A 19,596-nucleotide genomic window follows, 5' to 3' on the forward strand; every position below is an offset into this window, starting at 1 on the left:
ACGGGGAAATTGATTGGCCGGAGATGACTTCTTGTGGTCACGGATGGTCTGGGCACAGCCGCACGTCATGTCAGCAGCAGAGATGCCACGCACGTTACCCTCCTCTGATGATACAACACCAGCGTCCACTGATAATGTACAGAGGAAGATTACTACCATTCCGAGGACGGGAACTCCCATCATCCATTACTGCACCGGAGGACACAGCCCTCACCACAGAAGACGGAGTCAGCCGAAACTTTTCCAAGGTTTATTCTTTCACAACTCTACAAAAATACAGTTCTATATGGGGAGTAAAATGAAGATGTTGTGAATCTGCCACCAGGATGCTGCTGAGGCCGCGCTCCTCGCCGGGGTGGGCACCGAAGTCTCCAGGAATCCTACAGCTGGAGTGTAGAAATGCCGGCGGCAGGAGCGTTACAGGCGACGTGTGCACGGCCCTCAGCGACTCCACCGTCAGCAGGCGAGAAGTACGGCTGCTCCGCGCCCCGCAGGGATGTTTGGCACCGGGGAAGGGGTGTTAGGCAGTGAAATCCTTGGAAGCGACAGGTTTTGTTTTTTTAAGGTGCAAATATTTGTCGCAAGTGAAGATAAAATAGTTTGGGTCACAATTGCCCTGTGCGGCGTCATAATCATCACAAGCACAATCAAACGTGTGCGACCAACATGTCCTTCTCACTGGAGTCCTCCACCGCTCAGGACCAGACCCCGCAGCTCCCCCGCACTCAGTCCTGTCTCTGCGTCCTCCTGGTCTGTGTCCAGAGAGTCGTCATCACTCTGTCCTCCCAGCATCACCTGCTGCACTGCCAACGTGGCCCCGTCCGATGTCAGCGACTGCAGACTGTCTGCTCCGAGACCACCGGTAGCTGAGAGGGTCACAACGTCACCTGGGGGAGCGCAAGGCCAAACATTACACAGGTTAGTGTCCAACACACATACAGAGCCCCGTGACCATCCATCATACATACAGAGCCCACTGACCATCCATCACACATACAGAGCCCTCTGACCATCATACATAGAGAGCCCTCTGACCATCCATCATACATACAGAGCCCACTGACCATCCATCATACATACAGAGCCCTCTGACCATCATACAAAGAGAGCCCTCTGACCATCCATCATACATACAGAGCCCACTGACCATCCATCACACATAGAGAGCCCCCTGACCATCCATCATACATACAGAGCCCCCTGACCATCCATCACACATATAGAGCCCTCTGACCATCCATCATACATACAGAGCCCACTGACCATCCATCACACATAGAGAGCCCTCTGACCATCCATCATACATACAGAGCCCCTGACCATCCATCACACATAGAGAGCCCTCTGACCATCCATCATACATACAGAGCCCCTGACCATCCATCACACATAGAGAGCCCTCTGACCATCCATCATACATACAGAGCCCACTGACCATCCATCACACATAGAGAGCCCTCTGACCATCCATCATACATACAGAGCCCCTGACCATCCATCACACATAGAGAGCCCCGTGACCATCCATCATACATACAGAGCCCTCTGACCATCCATCACACATAGAGAGCCCTCTGACCATCCATCATACATATAGAGCCCTCTGACCATCCATCACACATAGAGAGCCCCGTGACCATCCATCATACATACAGAGCCCTCTGACCATCCATCACACATAGAGAGCCCTCTGACCATCCATCATACATACAGAGCCCTCTGACCATCCATCACACATAGAGAGCCCCGTGACCATCCATCATACATACAGAGCCCACTGACCATCCATCACACATAGAGAGCCCTCTGACCATCCATCATACATACAGAGCCCACTGACCATCCATCATACATACAGAGCCCTCTGACCATCATACATACAGAGCCCTCTGACCATCCATCATACATACAGAGCCCACTGACCATCCATCACACATAGAGAGCCCCGTGACCATCCATCATACATACAGAGCCCACTGACCATCCATCACACATAGAGAGCCCCCTGACCATCCATCACACATAGAGAACCCTCTGACCATCCATCACACATAGAGAGCCCCCTGACCATCCATCACACATAGAGAACCCTCTGACCATCCATCATACATACAGAGCCCCCTGACCATCCATCATACATACAGAAGCAAAGCGTCACGGAGCTAAGCGTCTTGATACAGCAGTTATTCCATAGCAAAGAACTAACATCCATCTTCTCTCTTCACACAGGTATAACTTCCCACCTCTGCTTGCTGTCTGTCATCTGCTGCTTTACCATCTAGACACATAATTTAATGTGTCTGCTAATTCATTGGTATAATTCATTTGGTGCATTGTACTTAAAACTCACTGTTGCAGATCCATGACTGGGATCAGTGTAGATCTTATCTGGTGGAAGGTGTTAAAGTAGATGTTACCAGGCTGAATGTCTTTGATCATCTTAAAAAAAAAAGCCCCTGGTGTGCTGCTCCCAGCTGCCAAATTATCCTCAACCAGTTCCCACAATCCATCTCTTCTGACCAAGCAGTCTGGAGTATAAATTTAGAACCATCCTTAGGGTGCACGCATGTGGGGGGTGCAAGCGTCCCAGAAGCAAAGAGTCACGGAGCTAAGTGTCGTGATACAGCAGTTATTCCATGGCAGTTAGTCAGGGCAGGAGTCAGGTAACCCACACTCTGTTCTCCCGTCTATCCATGTGCTTTATTCCTATCCTCCTATGTTCCCTTGCAATCCACTTACACCGACCAATCCCCCCTCCATCACGACTCATATACATCAGCTCCTCTCTCCTTCCCTGTTGTGAATTCTGTGGCGGAGCTCCCTCCTGTGGTCACAAGTGGTACTTCGGCTGGTTCTCTCTGTGAGCTTCCGTTGGTGGAGGAAAGTGGTACTGCGGCTTCTGAGTTTCCTTCCTCAGGTGATGTGGTGAAGTCGTTAGGTGCTGCTCTATTTAACTCCACCTAGTGCTTTGATCCTGGCCTCCTGTCAATGTTCTAGTATTGGACCTGTTTCCTCCTGAATCGTTCCTGTGGCCTGCTGCTCTGCATAGCTAAGTTCCTCTTTGCTATTTGTTTGCTGTTTTTTTCTGTCCAGCTTGTCAATTTGTTTTTTCTGCTTGCTGGTAGCTCTGGGACGCAGAGGGTGTACCTCCGTGCCGTTAGTTCGGTACGGAGGGTCTTTTTGCCCCCTTTGCGTGGTGTTTGTAGGGTTTTGTGTTGACCGCAAAGTTACCTTTCCTATCCTCGCTCTGTTCAGAAAGTTGGGCCTCACTTTGCTAAATCTATTTCATCTCTACGTTTGTCTTTTCATCTTAACTCACAGTCATTATATGTGGGGGCTGCCTTTTCCTTTGGGGTATTTCTCTGAGGCAAGGTAGGCTTATTTTCTATCTTCAGGCTAGCTAGTTTCTCAGGCCTTGCCGAGTTGCATAGGGAGCGTTAGGCGCAATCCACGGCTGCCTCTAGTGTTGTTGGAGAGGATTAGGGATTGCGGTCAGCAGAGTTCCCATGTCTCAGAGCTCGTTCTATGTTTTTTTTGGGTTATTGCCAGGTCACTGTATGTGCGCTGATCTCTATGTCCATTGTGGTACTGAATTACCTTTCATAACAGTACAGGAGGCCCAAAGTACTAATGATTCCCAATAGAGGGAAAAAAGAAGTTCTGAGACCATTTTTTTTTTCTTTGCACTGTGTTTTGCCTTTTTTTTCCCCTAGACATTTGGGTGGTTCAGGACACAGGTGTAGCGATGGACATTAAAGCTCTGTCTTCATGTGTGGATCAGCTCTCGGCAAGAGTACAAAGTATTCAAGACTTTGTGGTTCAGAATTCTATGTTAGAACCGAGAATTCCTATTCCTGATTTGTTTTTTGGAGATAGAACTAAATTTCTGAGTTTCAAAAATAATTGTAAACTATTTCTGGCTTTGAAACCTCGCTCCTCTGGTGACCCAGTTCAACAAGTTAGGATCGTTATTTCTTTTTTGCGTGGTGACCCTCAGGACTGGGCATTTTCTCTTGCGTCAGGAGATCCTGCATTAAGTAATATCGATGCATTTTTCCTGGCGCTCGGATTGCTGTACGATGAACCTAATTCAGTGGATCAGGCAGAGAAGAATTTGCTGGCTCTGTGTCAGGGTCAGGATGAAATAGAGGTATATTGTCAGAAATTTAGAAAGTGGTCCGTACTCACTCAATGGAATGAAGGTGCGCTCGCAGCTATTTTCAGAAGAGGTCTCTCTGAAGCCCTTAAGGATGTCATGGTGGGATTTCCTATGCCTGCTGGTCTGAATGAGTCTATGTCTTTGGCCTTTCAGATCGGTCGACGCTTGCGCGAGCGTAAATCTGTGCACCATTTGGCGGTATTACCTGAGCTTAGACCTGAGCCTATGCAGTGCGATAGGACTTTGACCAGAGTTGAACGGCAAGAGCACAGACGTCTGAATGGGCTGTGTTTCTACTGTGGTGATTCCACTCATGCTATCTCTGATTGTCCTAAGCGCACTAAGCGGTTCGCTAGGTCTGCCACCATTGGTACGGTACAGTCAAAATTTCTTCTGTCTGTTACCTTGATCTGCTCTTTGTCATCGTATTCTGTCATGGCATTTGTGGATTCAGGCGCTGCCCTGAATTTGATGGACTTGGAGTATGCTAGGCGTTGTGGGTTTTTCTTGGAGCCCTTGCAGTGTCCTATTCCATTGAGAGGAATTGATGCTACGCCTTTGACCAAAAATAAGCCTCAGTACTGGACCCAGCTGACCATGTGCATGGCTCCTGCACATCAGGAGGTTATTCGCTTTCTGGTGTTGCATAATCTGCATGATGTGGTCGTGTTGGGGTTGCCATGGCTACAAGTCCATAATCCAGTATTAGATTGGAAATCCATGTCGGTGTCCAGCTGGGGTTGTCAGGGGGTACATGGTGATGTCCCATTTCTGTCTATTTCGTCATCTACCCCTTCTGAGGTTCCTGAGTTCTTGTCTGATTACCGGGATTTATTTGATGAGCCCAAGTCCGATACCCTACCTCCGCACAGGGATTGTGATTGTGCTATCGATTTGATTACTGGTAGTAAATTCCCAAAAGGTCGACTGTTTGATTTATCTGTGCCTGAGCACTCCGCTATGCGGAGTTATGTGAAGGAGTCTTTGGAGAAGGGGCATATTCGCCCGTCATCGTCGCCATTAGGAGCAGGGTTCTTTTTTGTAGCCAAGAAGGATGGTTCACTGAGACCTTGTATAGATTACCGCCTTCTAAATAAGATCATGGTTAAATTTCAGTACCCCTTGCCATTGTTATCTGATTTGTTTGCTCGGATTAAGGGGGCTAGTTGGTTCACCAAGATAGATCTTCGTGGTGCGTATTATCTTGTGCGTATTAAGCGAGGCGATGAGTGGAAAACTGCATTTAATACGCCCGAGGGCCATTTTGAGTATCTAGTAATGCCATTCGGACTTGCCAATGCTCCATCAGTGTTTCAGTCCTTTATGCATGACATCTTCCGAGAGTACCTGGATAAATTCCTGATTGTGTACTTAGATGACATTTTGATCTTCTCGGATGATTGGGAGTCTCATGTGAAGCAGGTCAGAACGGTGTTTCAGGTCCTGCGTGCTAATTCTTTGTTTGTGAAGGGATCAAAGTGTCTCTTTGGTGTTCAGAAGGTTTCATTTTTGGGGTTCATCTTTTCCCCTTCTACTATCGAGATGGACCCTGTTAAGGTCCAAGCCATCCATAATTGGACTCAGCCGACATCTCTGAAAAGTCTGCAGTTCCTGGGCTTTGCTAATTTTTATCGTCGCTTCATCTGCAATTTTTCTAGTATTGCTAAAGCATTGACCGATTTGACCAAGAAAGGTGCTGATTTGGTCAATTGGTCTTCTGCTGCGGTGGAAGCTTTTCAAGAGTTGAAGCGTCGTTTTTCTTCTGCCCCTGTGTTGTGTCAACCAGATGTTTCGCTTCCGTTCCAGGTCGAGGTTGATGCTTCTGAGATTGGAGCAGGGGCTGTTTTGTCGCAGAGAGGTTCTGATTGCTCGGTGATGAAACCATGCGCCTTCTTTTCCAGGAAGTTTTCACCTGCTGAGCGAAATTATGATGTGGGCAATCGAGAGTTGCTGGCCATGAAGTGGGCATTCGAGGAGTGGCGTCATTGGCTTGAAGGAGCTAAGCATCGCGTGGTGGTCTTGACTGATCATAAGAACTTGACTTATCTCGAGTCCGCCAAGCGGTTGAATCCTAGACAAGCTCGTTGGTCGTTGTTTTTTGCCCGTTTTGACTTTGTGATTTCATACCTTCCGGGCTCTAAAAATGTGAAGGCGGATGCTCTGTCTAGGAGTTTTGTGCCCGACTCTCCGGGTGTATCTGAGCCGGCGGGTATCCTCAAAGAGGGAGTAATTGTGTCTGCCATCTCCCCTGATTTGCGGCGGGTGCTGCAAAAATTTCAGGCTAATAAACCTGATCGTTGCCCAGCGGAGAAACTGTTTGTCCCTGATAGGTGGACGAATAAAGTTGTCTCTGAGGTTCATTGTTCGGTGTTGGCTGGTCATCCTGGAATCTTTGGTACCAGAGAGTTAGTGGCTAGATCCTTTTGGTGGCCATATCTGTCGCGGGATGTGCGTACTTTTGTGCAGTCCTGTGGGATTTGTGCTCGGGCTAAGCCCTGCTGTTCTCGTGCCAGTGGGTTGCTTTTGCCCTTGCCGGTCCCGAAGAGGCCTTGGACACATATCTCTATGGATTTTATTTCAGATCTTCCCGTCTCTCAAAAGATGTCAGTCATTTGGGTGGTCTGTGATCGCTTCTCTAAGATGGTCCATTTGGTTCCCTTGTCTAAATTGCCTTCCTCCTCTGATTTGGTGCCATTGTTTTTCCAGCATGTGGTTCGTTTACATGGCATTCCAGAGAATATCGTTTCTGACAGAGGTTCCCAGTTTGTTTCGAGGTTTTGGCGATCTTTTTGTGCTAGGATGGGCATTGACTTGTCTTTTTCCTCGGCTTTCCATCCTCAGACTAATGGCCAGACCGAACGAACCAATCAGACCTTGGAAACATATCTGAGATGCTTTGTTTCTGCCGATCAGGATGACTGGGTGTCCTTTTTGCCTTTGGCTGAGTTCGCCCTTAATAATCGGGCCAGCTCGGCTACCTTGGTTTCACCGTTTTTCTGCAACTCTGGGTTCCATCTTCGTTTCTCTTCAGGGCAGGTTGAGTCTTCGGACTGTCCTGGTGTGGATACTGTGGTGGACAGGTTGCAGCAGATTTGGACTCATGTAGTGGACAATTTGACTTTGTCCCAGGAGAAGGCTCAACGTTTCGCTAATCGCAGACGCTGTGTGGGTCCCCGACTTCGGGTTGGGGACTTGGTTTGGTTATCTTCTCGTCATATTCCTATGAAGGTTTCCTCTCCTAAGTTTAAACCTCGTTTTATTGGTCCGTATAGGATTTCTGAGGTTCTTAATCCTGTGTCTTTTCGTCTGACCCTTCCAGATTCTTTTTCCATACATAACGTATTCCATAGGTCATTGTTGCGGAGATACGTGGCACCTATGGTTCCATCTGTTGATCCTCCTGCCCCGGTTTTGGTGGAGGGGGAGTTGGAGTATATTGTGGAGAAGATTTTGGATTCTCGTGTTTCAAGGCGGAAACTCCAGTATCTGGTTAAGTGGAAGGGTTATGCTCAGTAAGATAATCCCTGGGTCTTTGCCTCTGATGTCCATGCTCCCGATCTTGTTCGTGCCATTCATATGGCTCATCCTGGTCGTCCTGGGAGCTCTGGTGAGGGTTCGGTGACCCCTCCTCAAGGGGGGGGTACTGTTGTGAATTCTGTGGCGGAGCTCCCTCCTGTGGTCACAAGTGGTACTTCGGCTGGTTCTCTCTGTGAGCTTCCGTTGGTGGAGGAAAGTGGTACTGCGGCTTCTGAGTTTCCTTCCTCAGGTGATGTGGTGAAGTCGTTAGGTGCTGCTCTATTTAACTCCACCTAGTGCTTTGATCCTGGCCTCCTGTCAATGTTCTAGTATTGGACCTGTTTCCACCTGGATCGTTCCTGTGGCCTGCTGCTCTGCATAGCTAAGTTCCTCTTTGCTATTTGTTTGCTGTTTTTTTCTGTCCAGCTTGTCAATTTGTTTTTTCTGCTTGCTGGTAGCTCTGGGACGCAGAGGGTGTACCTCCGTGCCGTTAGTTCGGTACGGAGGGTCTTTTTGCCCCCTTTGCGTGGTGTTTGTAGGGTTTTGTGTTGACCGCAAAGTTACCTTTCCTATCCTCGCTCTGTTCAGAAAGTTGGGCCTCACTTTGCTAAATCTATTTCATCTCTACGTTTGTCTTTTCATCTTAACTCACAGTCATTATATGTGGGGGCTGCCTTTTCCTTTGGGGTATTTCTCTGAGGCAAGGTAGGCTTATTTTCTATCTTCAGGCTAGCTAGTTTCTCAGGCCGTGCCGAGTTGCATAGGGAGCGTTAGGCGCAATCCACGGCTGCCTTTAGTGTGGTTTGAGAGGATTAGGGATTGCGGTCAACAGAGTTCCCACGTCTCAGAGCTCGTTCTTGTTTTTTTGGGGTTATTGCCAGGTCACTGTATGTGCGCTGATCTCTATGTCCATTGTGGTACTGAATTACCTTTCATAACACTTCCCTCTCCCATGTACAGCTCCCATGCACTTCTCACCTTCTTGAAAAACCTCAGTCCATCTTACCCAAACACACTGCACAAAAAAACTTCATACAATTCCAAAAACTACTTGCTCTTTATCTTCCTGCTCCTACTGATTTTAGGGGACATCTCATCCAACCCCGGTCCACCAACCTCAACCCCTACCCTACCTCACATCGAAACCTTAATAATCTTACTAATATTATTTGCCACTCCTTCATCTCCTTCTTTTAATTGTGCCCTTTGGAATCCACGGTCTGTATGTAACAAGCTTCCTTTCCTTCACAATTACTTTCTGAAAAACTCTCTAAATCTATTGGCCCTCACTGAAACCTGGATTCAGGATTCTGACACGGTCTCTCCTACTGCCATTTCCCATGGTGGCTTACAATTCTCACATTCCCCGAGACCCACAAACAGACCTGGTGGTGGAGTTGGCATAGTCCTGTCCCCACAATGCACTTTCCGGGTCATCCCCCCAGTTCCATCACTCTCATTCCCTTCTTTTGAAGTCCACGCCATCAGGCTCTTCTGTCCCCTCTCCCTCAGAGTAGCAGTCATATACCGGCCCACAGGCTCACCCACCCACTTCCTGGACCATTTCTCAGCCTGGCTGCCGTACTTCATGTCCTCAGAACTCCCAAGCCTTATCCTGGGAGACTTCAACATCCCCATAAACAGCCGCACTTCCACATCTGCATCCCAGCTTCCATCACTAACCACTTGTCTCGGCCTCTCACAGCTCTCAACCTCTGACACACACAAAGACGGTAACACCCTGGACCTGGTTTTCGCCCGGCTCTGCTCAATCTCCTACCTAGATAACTCACCGCTTCCCCTCTCTGACCACAACATTCTCTCCTTCACACTCACAAATCCTCGCTCACCCCAGCACCCTCCTACCTACCATTCAGTCAGAAATCTACATGCCATTAACCCTCATACACTTTCAGACTCCCTACATTCATCATTGTCCCCAATCTCTTCTTTTTCCTGTCCTGATCTGGCGTCACTACAATGACACCCTTAGAAGCACCATTGCCCAAGTAGCTCCCCTCACCCTCAGAACCTCCAAACACAGAGTGAAACAGCCCTGCATTTCCCCTGGCTCACTCTCCACATTCGATCCCATCACAGAAGAAGAAGTCTCCAAGCTCCTCTCCTCTTCTGACTATATGCACCACCGACCCCATTCCCTCACATCTCCTCCAGTCTCTATCTCCAGTCGTCACAACTCACCTAACTACAATCTTTAATCTCTCCCTCTCCTCTGGCATTTTCCCCTCCTACTTCAAACACTCTATCATTACTCCATTACTAAAGAAACCCACCCTCGACCCATCCTGCACAAACAACTACAGACCAGTCTCCAATCTCCCCTTCATCTCTAAACTCTTGGAGCGCCTGATATACTCCCGCCTTACCCGTTACCTCTCCACTCACTCCCTCCTAGACCTTTCACAGTCCAGTTTCCGCCCCCTACATTCGACAAACTGCACTCATCAAAGTGACCAATGACCTTCTGACAGCAAAAAGTAACGGTGACCACTCTCTGCTCATTCTTCTCGACCTTTCTGCAGCTTTCGACACTGTTGACCACCCTCTCCTACTCTCTAGGCTCCAGTCACTAGGCATTAAGGACACTGCTCTCTCCTGGTTTTCCTCCTACCTTTCTGACCGCTCCTTCAGTGTTCTGTTCTCTGGCTCCACTTCATCTCCTCTTCCTCTCGCTGTCGGGGTACCTCAGGGCTCAGTCCTTGGCCCCCTTCTCTTCTCCCTCTACACGGCCCCAATTGGACAGACCATCAGCAGATTTGGCTTTCAGTACCATCTTTATGCTGATGACACACAACTATACACATCATCCTCTGACCTTACCCCCGCCGTACTACAGAACGCCACTGACTGTCCGCAGTCTCCAACATCATGTCCGCTCTCTATCTGAAACTCAACCTCTCCAAAACTGAACTTCTTCTGCTCCCACCGTCTACTAACCTCCCTAAACCTGACGTTTCCTTCTCCGTGGGTGGCACCATAATAACACCCCGGCAGCAGGCACGCTGTCTGGGTGTTATGTTTGACTCCGATCTCTCCTTCACCTCCCATATACAATCTCTTGCCCGCTCGTGCCGCTTACACCTAAAGAACATCTCTAGAATCCGCCCTTTTCTCACCATGGAGACAGCTAAAACCCTCACTGTCGCCCTGATCCACTCCCGCCTGGACTAGTGTAACGCTCTATTAATTGGCCTCCCCCCTCACTCGACTTTCCCCTCTCCAGTCCATCCTTAATGCAGCAGCCAGGGTTGTCCATCTGGCTAATCGTTACTTGGACGCGTCCGCTCTTCGCCAGTCGTTACACTGGCTGCCCATTCATTACAGGATACAATTCAAAGTACTTGTTCTCCCCCACAAAGCTCTCCACAGTGCGGCCCCCCTTACATCTCCTCCCTCATTTTTGCCTATCAGCCTAACTGACCACTGCGCTCTGCAAATGACTTCCGACTAACCTCTGCACTAATCCGTACCTCCCACTCCCGACTCCAAGACTTCTCCCGTGCTGCGCCAATCCTCTGGAATGCTCTACCCCAAGATATTAGGACCGTCCACAATTTGCATAGTTTTAGGCGCTCCCTCAAAACATATTTGTTCAGAGCGGCCTATCACGTTCAGTAATCAGTCATTTCATGTTTGTGTGTGTGTAGCCCATTCACTATCTCCATCTATTCCCCAACCCCTGAAGATGGCCGGACCCTCATTGTAAATACATCATTGTAAATACACACCTGTACTTTGTATCTCCCCACCTCATTGTAGATTGTAAGCTCTCACCAGCAGGGGCGGCTTATTGTGCTTTAATTATTGTATTGTTAACGTTGTCACTTATGACTGTTGTGTTTGAAACTGTTAAACTGTAAAGCGCTGCGGAATATGTTGGCGCTATATAAATAAAAATTATTACAGAGCCCTCTGACCATCCAAACATACAGAGTTATCTGACCATCCATCATACATACAGAGCCCCCTGACCATCCATCATACATACAGAGCCCTCTGACCATCAATCATACATACAGAGCCCTCTGACCATCAATCATACAGAGCCCTCTGACCATCATACATACAGAGCCCTCTGACCATCAATCATACATACAGAGCCCTCTGACCATCAATCATACAGAGCCCTCTGACCATCATACATACAGAGCCCTCTGACCATCTATTATACATACACAGCCCCTGACCATCCATCACACAGAGCCCCCTGACCATCCATCATACATACAGAGCCCCTGGCCATCCATCATACATACAGAACCCTCTGACCATACATCATACATACAGAGCCCTCTGACCATCCATCAAACATACAGAGCCCTCTGACCATCCATCATACATACAGAGCCCTCTGACCATCCATCATACATACAGAGCCCTCTGACCATCAATCATACAGAGCCCTCTGACCATCATACATACAGAGCCCTCTGACCATCTATTATACATACACAGCCCCTGACCATCCATCATACAGAGCCCCCTGGCCATCCATCCTACATACAGAACCCTCTGACCATCCATCATACATACAGAGCCCTCTGACCATCCATCAAACATACAGAGCCCTCTGACCATCCATCATACATACAGAGCCCTCTGACCATCTATAATACATACAGAGCCCTCTGACCATCATCATACAGAGCCGTCGGTCCATCCATCACACATACAGAGCCCCCGACCATCCATCAAACATACAGAGCCCCCGACCATCCATCATACATACAGAGCTCCATGTAACCACCCATCATACAGAGCCCCCTGACCATCTATCATACAGAGCCCCCAACCATCCATCATACATACAGAGCCCTCTGACCATCCATCATACATACACAGCCCCTGACCATCCATCATACATACAGAGCCCCCTGACCATCCATCATACATACAGAGCCCTCTGACCATCATACAGAGCAGAGCCCTCTGACCATCCATCATACATACAAAGACGCCTGACCATCCATCATACATACAGAGCCCTCTGACCATCAATCATACATACAGAGCCCTCTGACCATCCATCATACAGAGCCCTCTGACCATCATACATACAGAGCCCTCTGACCATCTATTATACATACACAGCCCCTGACCATCCATCATACAGAGCCCCCTGACCATCCATCATACATACAGAGCCCCTGGCCATCCATCATACAGAGCCCTCTGACCATCCATCATACATACAGAGCTCCATGTAACCACCCATCATACAGAGCACCCTGACCATCTATCATACAGAGCCCCCAACCATCCATCATACATACAGAGCCCTCTGACCATCATACAGAGCAGAGCCCTCTGACCATCCATCATACATACACAGCCCCTGACCATCCATCATACATACAGAGCCCCCTGACCATCCATCATACATACAGAGCCCTTTGACCATCCATCATACAGAGCCCTCTGACCATCATACATACAGAGCCCTCTGACCATCTATTATACATACACAGCCCCTGACCATCCATCATACAGAACCCTCTGACCATCCATCAAACATACAGAGCCCTCTGACCATCCATCAAACATACAGAGCCCTCTGACCATCCATCATACATACAGAGCCCTCTGACCATCATCATACATACAGAGCCCCCTGACCATCCATCATACATACAGAGCCCTCTGACCATCCATCATACATAGAGAGCCCTCTGACCATCCATCAAACATACAGAGCCCTCTGACCATCCATCAAACATACAGAGCCCCCTGACCATCCATCATACATACAAAGACCCCTGACCATCCATCATACATATAGTGCCCTCTGACCATCCATCATACATACAGAGCCCCCTGAAAATTCCATCATACATACAGAGCCCTCTGACCATCGATCATACAGAGCCCTCTGACCATCTTTTATACATACACAGACCCTGACCATCCATCATACAGAGCCCCCTGACCATCCATCATCATACAGAGCCGTTGGTCCATCCATCACACATACAGAGCCCCCGACCATCCATCAAACATACAGAGCCCCCGACCATCCATCATACATAGAGCCCTCTGACCATCCATCATACATACAGAGCCCTCTGACCATCCATCACACATACAGAGCCCTCTGACCATCCATCATACATACAGAGACCCCTGATCATTCATCATACATAGAGCCCCCTGACCATCCATCATACATACAGAGCCCCCTGATAATCCATCATACATACAGAGCCCCATGGCCATCCATCATACATACAGAGCCCCAACCATCCATCATACATACATAGCCCCCTGACCATCCATTATACATACAGAGCCCCCTGATCATCCATCACACATACAGAGCCCCCTGACCATCCATCATACATACAGAGCCCCCCTGATCATCCATCATACATACAGAGCCCCCAACCATCCATCATACATACAGAGCCCCCTGACCATCCATCACACATACAGAGCCCCATGTAGCCATCCGTCACACATACAGAGCCCTCTGACCATCCATCATACATAGAGCCCCCTGACCATCCATCATACATAGAGCCCCCTGACCATCCATCATACATAGAGCCCCCTGACCATCCATCATACATACAGAGCCCCCAACCATCCATCATACATACATAGCCCCCTGACCATCCATTATACATACAGAGCCCCCTGATCATCCATCACACATACAGAGCCCCCTGACCATCCATCATACATACAGAGCCCCCTGACCATCCATCATACATAGAGCCCCCTGACCATCCATCATACATACAGAGCCCCATGGCCATCCATCATACATACAGAGCCCCCAACCATCCATCATACATACATAGCCCCCTGACCATCCATTATACATACAGAGCCCCCTGATCATCCATCACACATACAGAGCCCCCTGACCATCCATCATACATACAGAGCCCCCTGATCATCCATCATACATACAGAGCCCCCAACCATCCATCATACATACAGAGCCCCCTGACCATCCATCACACATACAGAGCCCCATGTAGCCATCCGTCACACTTACAGAATGCCAAAACTGGAGATGACTGCATGGGACAGATGAAGAGAACCTGTCAGAAGGTGTGCTCGATATAACATATGGCCTGATATACAGGATTCTGTAATGCTGCATAACTGCCCCCCGACCCGAGGGAGCGAGAAGGAGGACGGCATCACAAAAAGAAGGGAGACGCCGGACCAAGACCAGCAACACCCCTCGGACCCGACGGTCCCACAGGTGAGTATAATAACAGGTCTTTTTCTTGTCTTGCAGGTCGGGTTGGGGACAGATATACAGCAGTATAGAGTCCTGCATGTCAGGCCCGAAAGGTGGTGGCCGTATCTCAAATCGGTCAAACCTGGTAACAGGTTCACTTTAAGGATTGTGGACAGCAGGACATGTAAGAAGGGTGTAGACAGAAGGGCACAGATGAAGGGTGGAAAAGAGAGCACGACAAAGATGAAGGGTGGAGGACACACGAGAAAATGTATGGAGTGTGGAGGAGACCGAAAAGGACGGATGAAGCATGGAGGAGACGACAGGGCAAGGATGAAGGGTGGAGGACACAGGAGAAAAATATAAAGGGTGGAGGAGACCACAGGGCAAGGATGAAGGAGACAGCAGGGTAAGGATGAAGGGTGGAAAAGAGAGCAAGACAAAGATGAAGGAGACAGCAGGGTAAGGATGAAGGGTGGTGGACACAAGAGAAAAAGGTTGAAGGGTGGAGGTGACCGCATGCAAAGGATTCAGGATACAGCAGGACACGGATGAAGGGTGGAGGAGACCGCAGGAAACAGATGAAGGGAGGAGGAGACTGCAGGGCACGGATGAAGTGTGGAGGAGAAAGCAGGGGATGGATGAAGGGTGGAGGAGACCGCAGGGGATGGATGATGGAAGGTGAAGAAACAGAGCATGAATGAAGGGTGGAGGAGTCAGCAGGACACGGATAAAGGGAGGAGGAGACCGCAGGGCATAGATGAAGGGAGGAGGAGACCGCAGGGCACGGATGAAGGGTGGAGGAGACTGCAAGGCAAGGATGAAGGAGACAGCAGGGCATGGATGAAGGGTGGAGGAGACCGCAGGAAACAGATGAAGGGAGGAGGAGACTGCAGGGCACGGATGAAGTGTGGAGGAGAAAGCAGGGGATGGATGAAGGGTGGAGGAGACCGCAGGGGATGGATGATGGAAGGTGAAGAAACAGAGCATGAATGAAGGGTGGAGGAGTCAGCAGGACACGGATAAAGGGAGGAGGAGACCGTAGGGCACAGATGAAGGGAGGAGAAGACCGCAGGGCACGGATGAAGGGTGGAGGAGACTGCAAGGCAAGGATGAAGGAGACAGCAGGGCATGGATGAAGGGTGGAGGAGACAGGAGGGGAAGGATGAAGGGTGGAGAACACTGCAGGGGATAGATGAAGGGTGGAGGAGACCACAAAGGACGGATGAAGTGAGGAGGAGTCAGCAGTGCATGGATGAAGGGTGGAGGAGAAAGCGGGGGATGGATGAAGGGTGAAGGAGACAGCGGGGGATGGATGAAGGAGACAGCAGGGCATGAATGGAGGGAGGAGGAGACATGTTATGTGCAGACAGCAGTTTTTAGGAAGTCTAGAGTCCTCATCTAACCGTCAGATATACCTAGGTCTTCTTCCTGCTGTGGTGTGCCCCCGGCAATGGAGTCTGGCCAGAACCTCTGCACGGGGCGACTCTGCCCGCTCTTCTTTTTCGCCTTTGGGGTGTCTGTTGTGCTTGAATCCAACATGGGCTGTAGGATTCTGCGTCTGGCATTTATAAACCTACAAATAAAGAGAAGAAGCTTGAGCAGGGGGTGTAGGACATAACATAACCCCATAGGAACGGCCGTCCTCATCGTCACATGGCTGATGGGTTGTTACAACGTAACATACAGCGCTAACCTAAACTGTACCTATTCCATCAGCATGTGTAAGGTGGAAGAGGCAACGTATACAGTCATGACTAGAGCACGGCGCTGTCACCAGGAGGCTCCGACCTTGGAATGGGGGACTCACCAGTTGTTGACCTGCAGAAGGGTGAGGTTAGTTTGAGCAGCAATCTGCTTCTTCTCATCCTCGGTTGGGTACGGATGCTGCAGAGATGGAGAAGATGGAACACATTCACACATAGCTGATGACGGTACTCCACATCCATGTCTATACTGGATGGCATGATGGATGGCATCAGGGAGAGAAGCATTTGTGGCGTCTTCTGGTGACGCCATGCATCCCAGATTACTGCAGAGCATAGGGCATAAGTGACGGCAGCGTCCACCACACCAAACTCACCCCAATGTGCTGGAACAGCCAGGACCTCATCACATTGGTGGCTTGCTTGGGAAGGACCCCACGCTTGTTCTTTCCAGATCCATCATCTGTTTGCAAGAGGCCGAGATCCTGACTGAGCTGCAACTGCAACTGGAACAAGATTTGATTGGGTTACCAGGCAGACGATTGGCACGTGGGGGCAGATAACGGAGAGCTGGAGGTAATTACGGGAGCGCTGTAAGATTTTGAGCAGCTCTCACCTGTGAGTTCTGGATTCGGATGGTCCCAGGAGACAGTGCTTGAGCCACAACCTGTCCCTGTGGGGTGACGACAGTCACGGGCTGGTACAACGTGCCGCCTGCTAGTTAGACAGATAAATAACACTGTGAGAAATCATGACGTGACATCATCACAGAAAATAGGAAGCAACACCCTCTCAACAAACAGAATGCAACATCATCACAGAAAACAGGAAGTGACATCACAGAAAACAGGAAACGACATAACAGAAAACAGGAAGTGACATCATCACAAAAAAAAACAGAAAGTTATATAATCACAGAAAATAGGAAGTGACATCATCATAGGAAACAGCAAGTGAACCCCTCACAACAAACAGAAAGCAACATCATGATAAAGGACAGGATGCAACATCATCACAATGAACAGGAAGTAACATCATCACAGAAATCAAGAAGTGACATCACAGAAAACAGGAAGCAACCTCATCATAGAGGACAGGAAGAAACATCATCATAGGGGACTGGAGGCGACACCATCACAACAAACAGGAAGCAATAATATCTTAGGGGACAGGAAGCAACCTCATCAAACAAGAAGCGACATCATTACAAACAGGAAGCAACATCATCATCATCATAAAAAACAGGAACAGACATCATCATAGGGGACTGGAGGCGACATCATCACAACAAACAGGAAGCAATATTATCATAGGGGAGAGGAAGCGACCTCATTACATGAAACAGAAATCAACATCATCACAGAAAATAGGTACCGACCTCATCACAGAAAATAGAAAGCGACATCACAGAAAACAGGAAGCAACATCATCATAGAAACAGGAAGTGTCATCATTACAGAAAACAGGAAGCAACATAATCACAGAAATGGGAAGCAAAATTATCACAGAAATAGGAAGTGACATCACAAAAATAGGAAGCAACATCACAGAAATAGGAAGCTTCATCACTACATAAAACAGGAAGAGACATCATCACAGAAATAGGAAGCAACATCACAGAAATAGGAAGCAACATCACAGGAAACGACATCATAACAGGAAACAGGAAGTGCCATTATCACAGAAAGCCGGAAGCAACATCAAAGAAAAAGGAAGCAAAATCACAGGAAACAGGAAGCAACATCATAACAGAAAACAGGAAGTGACATCATAGAAAACAGGAAGCGATATCAAAGAATCAGAAATCGACATCTTAACAGAAATAGGAAGCAACATCATCATAGAAACAGGAGGTGTCATCATTACAGAAAACAGGAAGTGTCATCATTACAGAAAACAGGAAGCAACATAATCACAGAAATGGGAAGCAAAATTATCACAGAAATAGGAAGTGACATCACAAAAATAGGAAGCAACATCACAGAAATAGGAAGCAACATCACAGGAAACAGGAGACAACATCATAACAGGAAACAGGAAGTGCCATCATCACAGAAAGCCGGAAGCAACATCAAAGAAAAAGGAAGCAAAATCACAGGAAACAGGAAGCAACATCATAACAAAAAACAGGAAGTGACATCATAGAAAACAGGAAGCGATATCAAAGAATCAGAAATCGACATCTTGACAGAAATAGGAAGCAACGTCAGTGCAGAAAACAGAAAGTGACATCACAGAAATAGGAAGCAACCCCTTCACAACAGAAAGCAACATCATCACAGAAAACAGGAAGTGATATCACAGAAATAGGAAGCGACATCATCACAGAAAACAGTAAGTGACAATCACAGAAAACAGGAAGCGACCCTCTCACAACAAACAGAAAGCAACATCATCACAGAAAACAGGAAGTGAAATCACCACAAAAAAACAGGAAGTGACATAACGGAAATAGGAAGTGACGTCAGAGATAACAGGAAGTAACATCATCACAGATAATAGGAAGCAACATCACAGGAAACAGAAAGCAACATAACAGAAAACAGCAAGTGGCATCATTACAGAAAACAGGAAGCGATATCATCACAGAAAACAGTAAGTGACATCACAAAAATAGGCAGCAACATCATCACAGAAAACAAGAAGTGACATCATCACAGAAATAGGAAGCAACATCACAGAAATAGGATGCAACATCATCACATAAAAAAGGAAGTGACCCCCTCACAACAGAAAACAGGAAGTGACATCATCTCAGAAAACAGTAAGTGACATCATCACAGAAAACAAGTGACATCACAGAAATAGGAAATGACATAATCACAGATAACAGGACGAGGCCCCCTCATGACAAACAAAAAGCAACATCATCACAGAAAACAAGTGACATCACAGAAAACAGGAAGTGACATCACAAAAAAAAGCGACATCATCACAGAAATTGGAAGTTACGTCATCACAGAAATAGGAAAAGACATCACAGAAATAGGAAGCAACATCAT

General features: G+C 48.1%; 1 protein-coding gene across 5 annotated transcripts in view; it reads right to left on the minus strand.

Annotated features, from left to right (window-relative positions):
* Positions 1-236: 236 nt before the first annotated feature.
* PKNOX1 (PBX/knotted 1 homeobox 1) overlaps positions 237-19,596 on the minus strand; it is a 211,708-nt gene continuing 192,348 nt past the window's right edge. For 2 of the 5 annotated variants that reach the window (XM_069760367.1, XM_069760369.1), the window contains 5 exons: positions 17,211-17,311; positions 16,972-17,100; positions 16,699-16,775; positions 16,307-16,464; positions 237-887 (listed from right to left, as the gene is read on the minus strand). In XM_069760367.1, the coding sequence (XP_069616468.1) occupies positions 676-887; positions 16,307-16,464; positions 16,699-16,775; positions 16,972-17,100; positions 17,211-17,311 (677 nt within the window). In that variant the 3' untranslated portion in view covers positions 237-675. The remainder of the gene's footprint in view (positions 888-16,306; positions 16,465-16,698; positions 16,776-16,971; positions 17,101-17,210; positions 17,312-19,596) is intronic. The other 3 variants (XM_069760372.1, XM_069760370.1, XM_069760371.1) reach the window with 3 other exon arrangements.

Source organism: Ranitomeya imitator, chromosome 3 (assembly GCF_032444005.1).
Source record: "Ranitomeya imitator isolate aRanImi1 chromosome 3, aRanImi1.pri, whole genome shotgun sequence".
Classification (NCBI taxonomy): domain Eukaryota; kingdom Metazoa; phylum Chordata; class Amphibia; order Anura; family Dendrobatidae; genus Ranitomeya; species Ranitomeya imitator.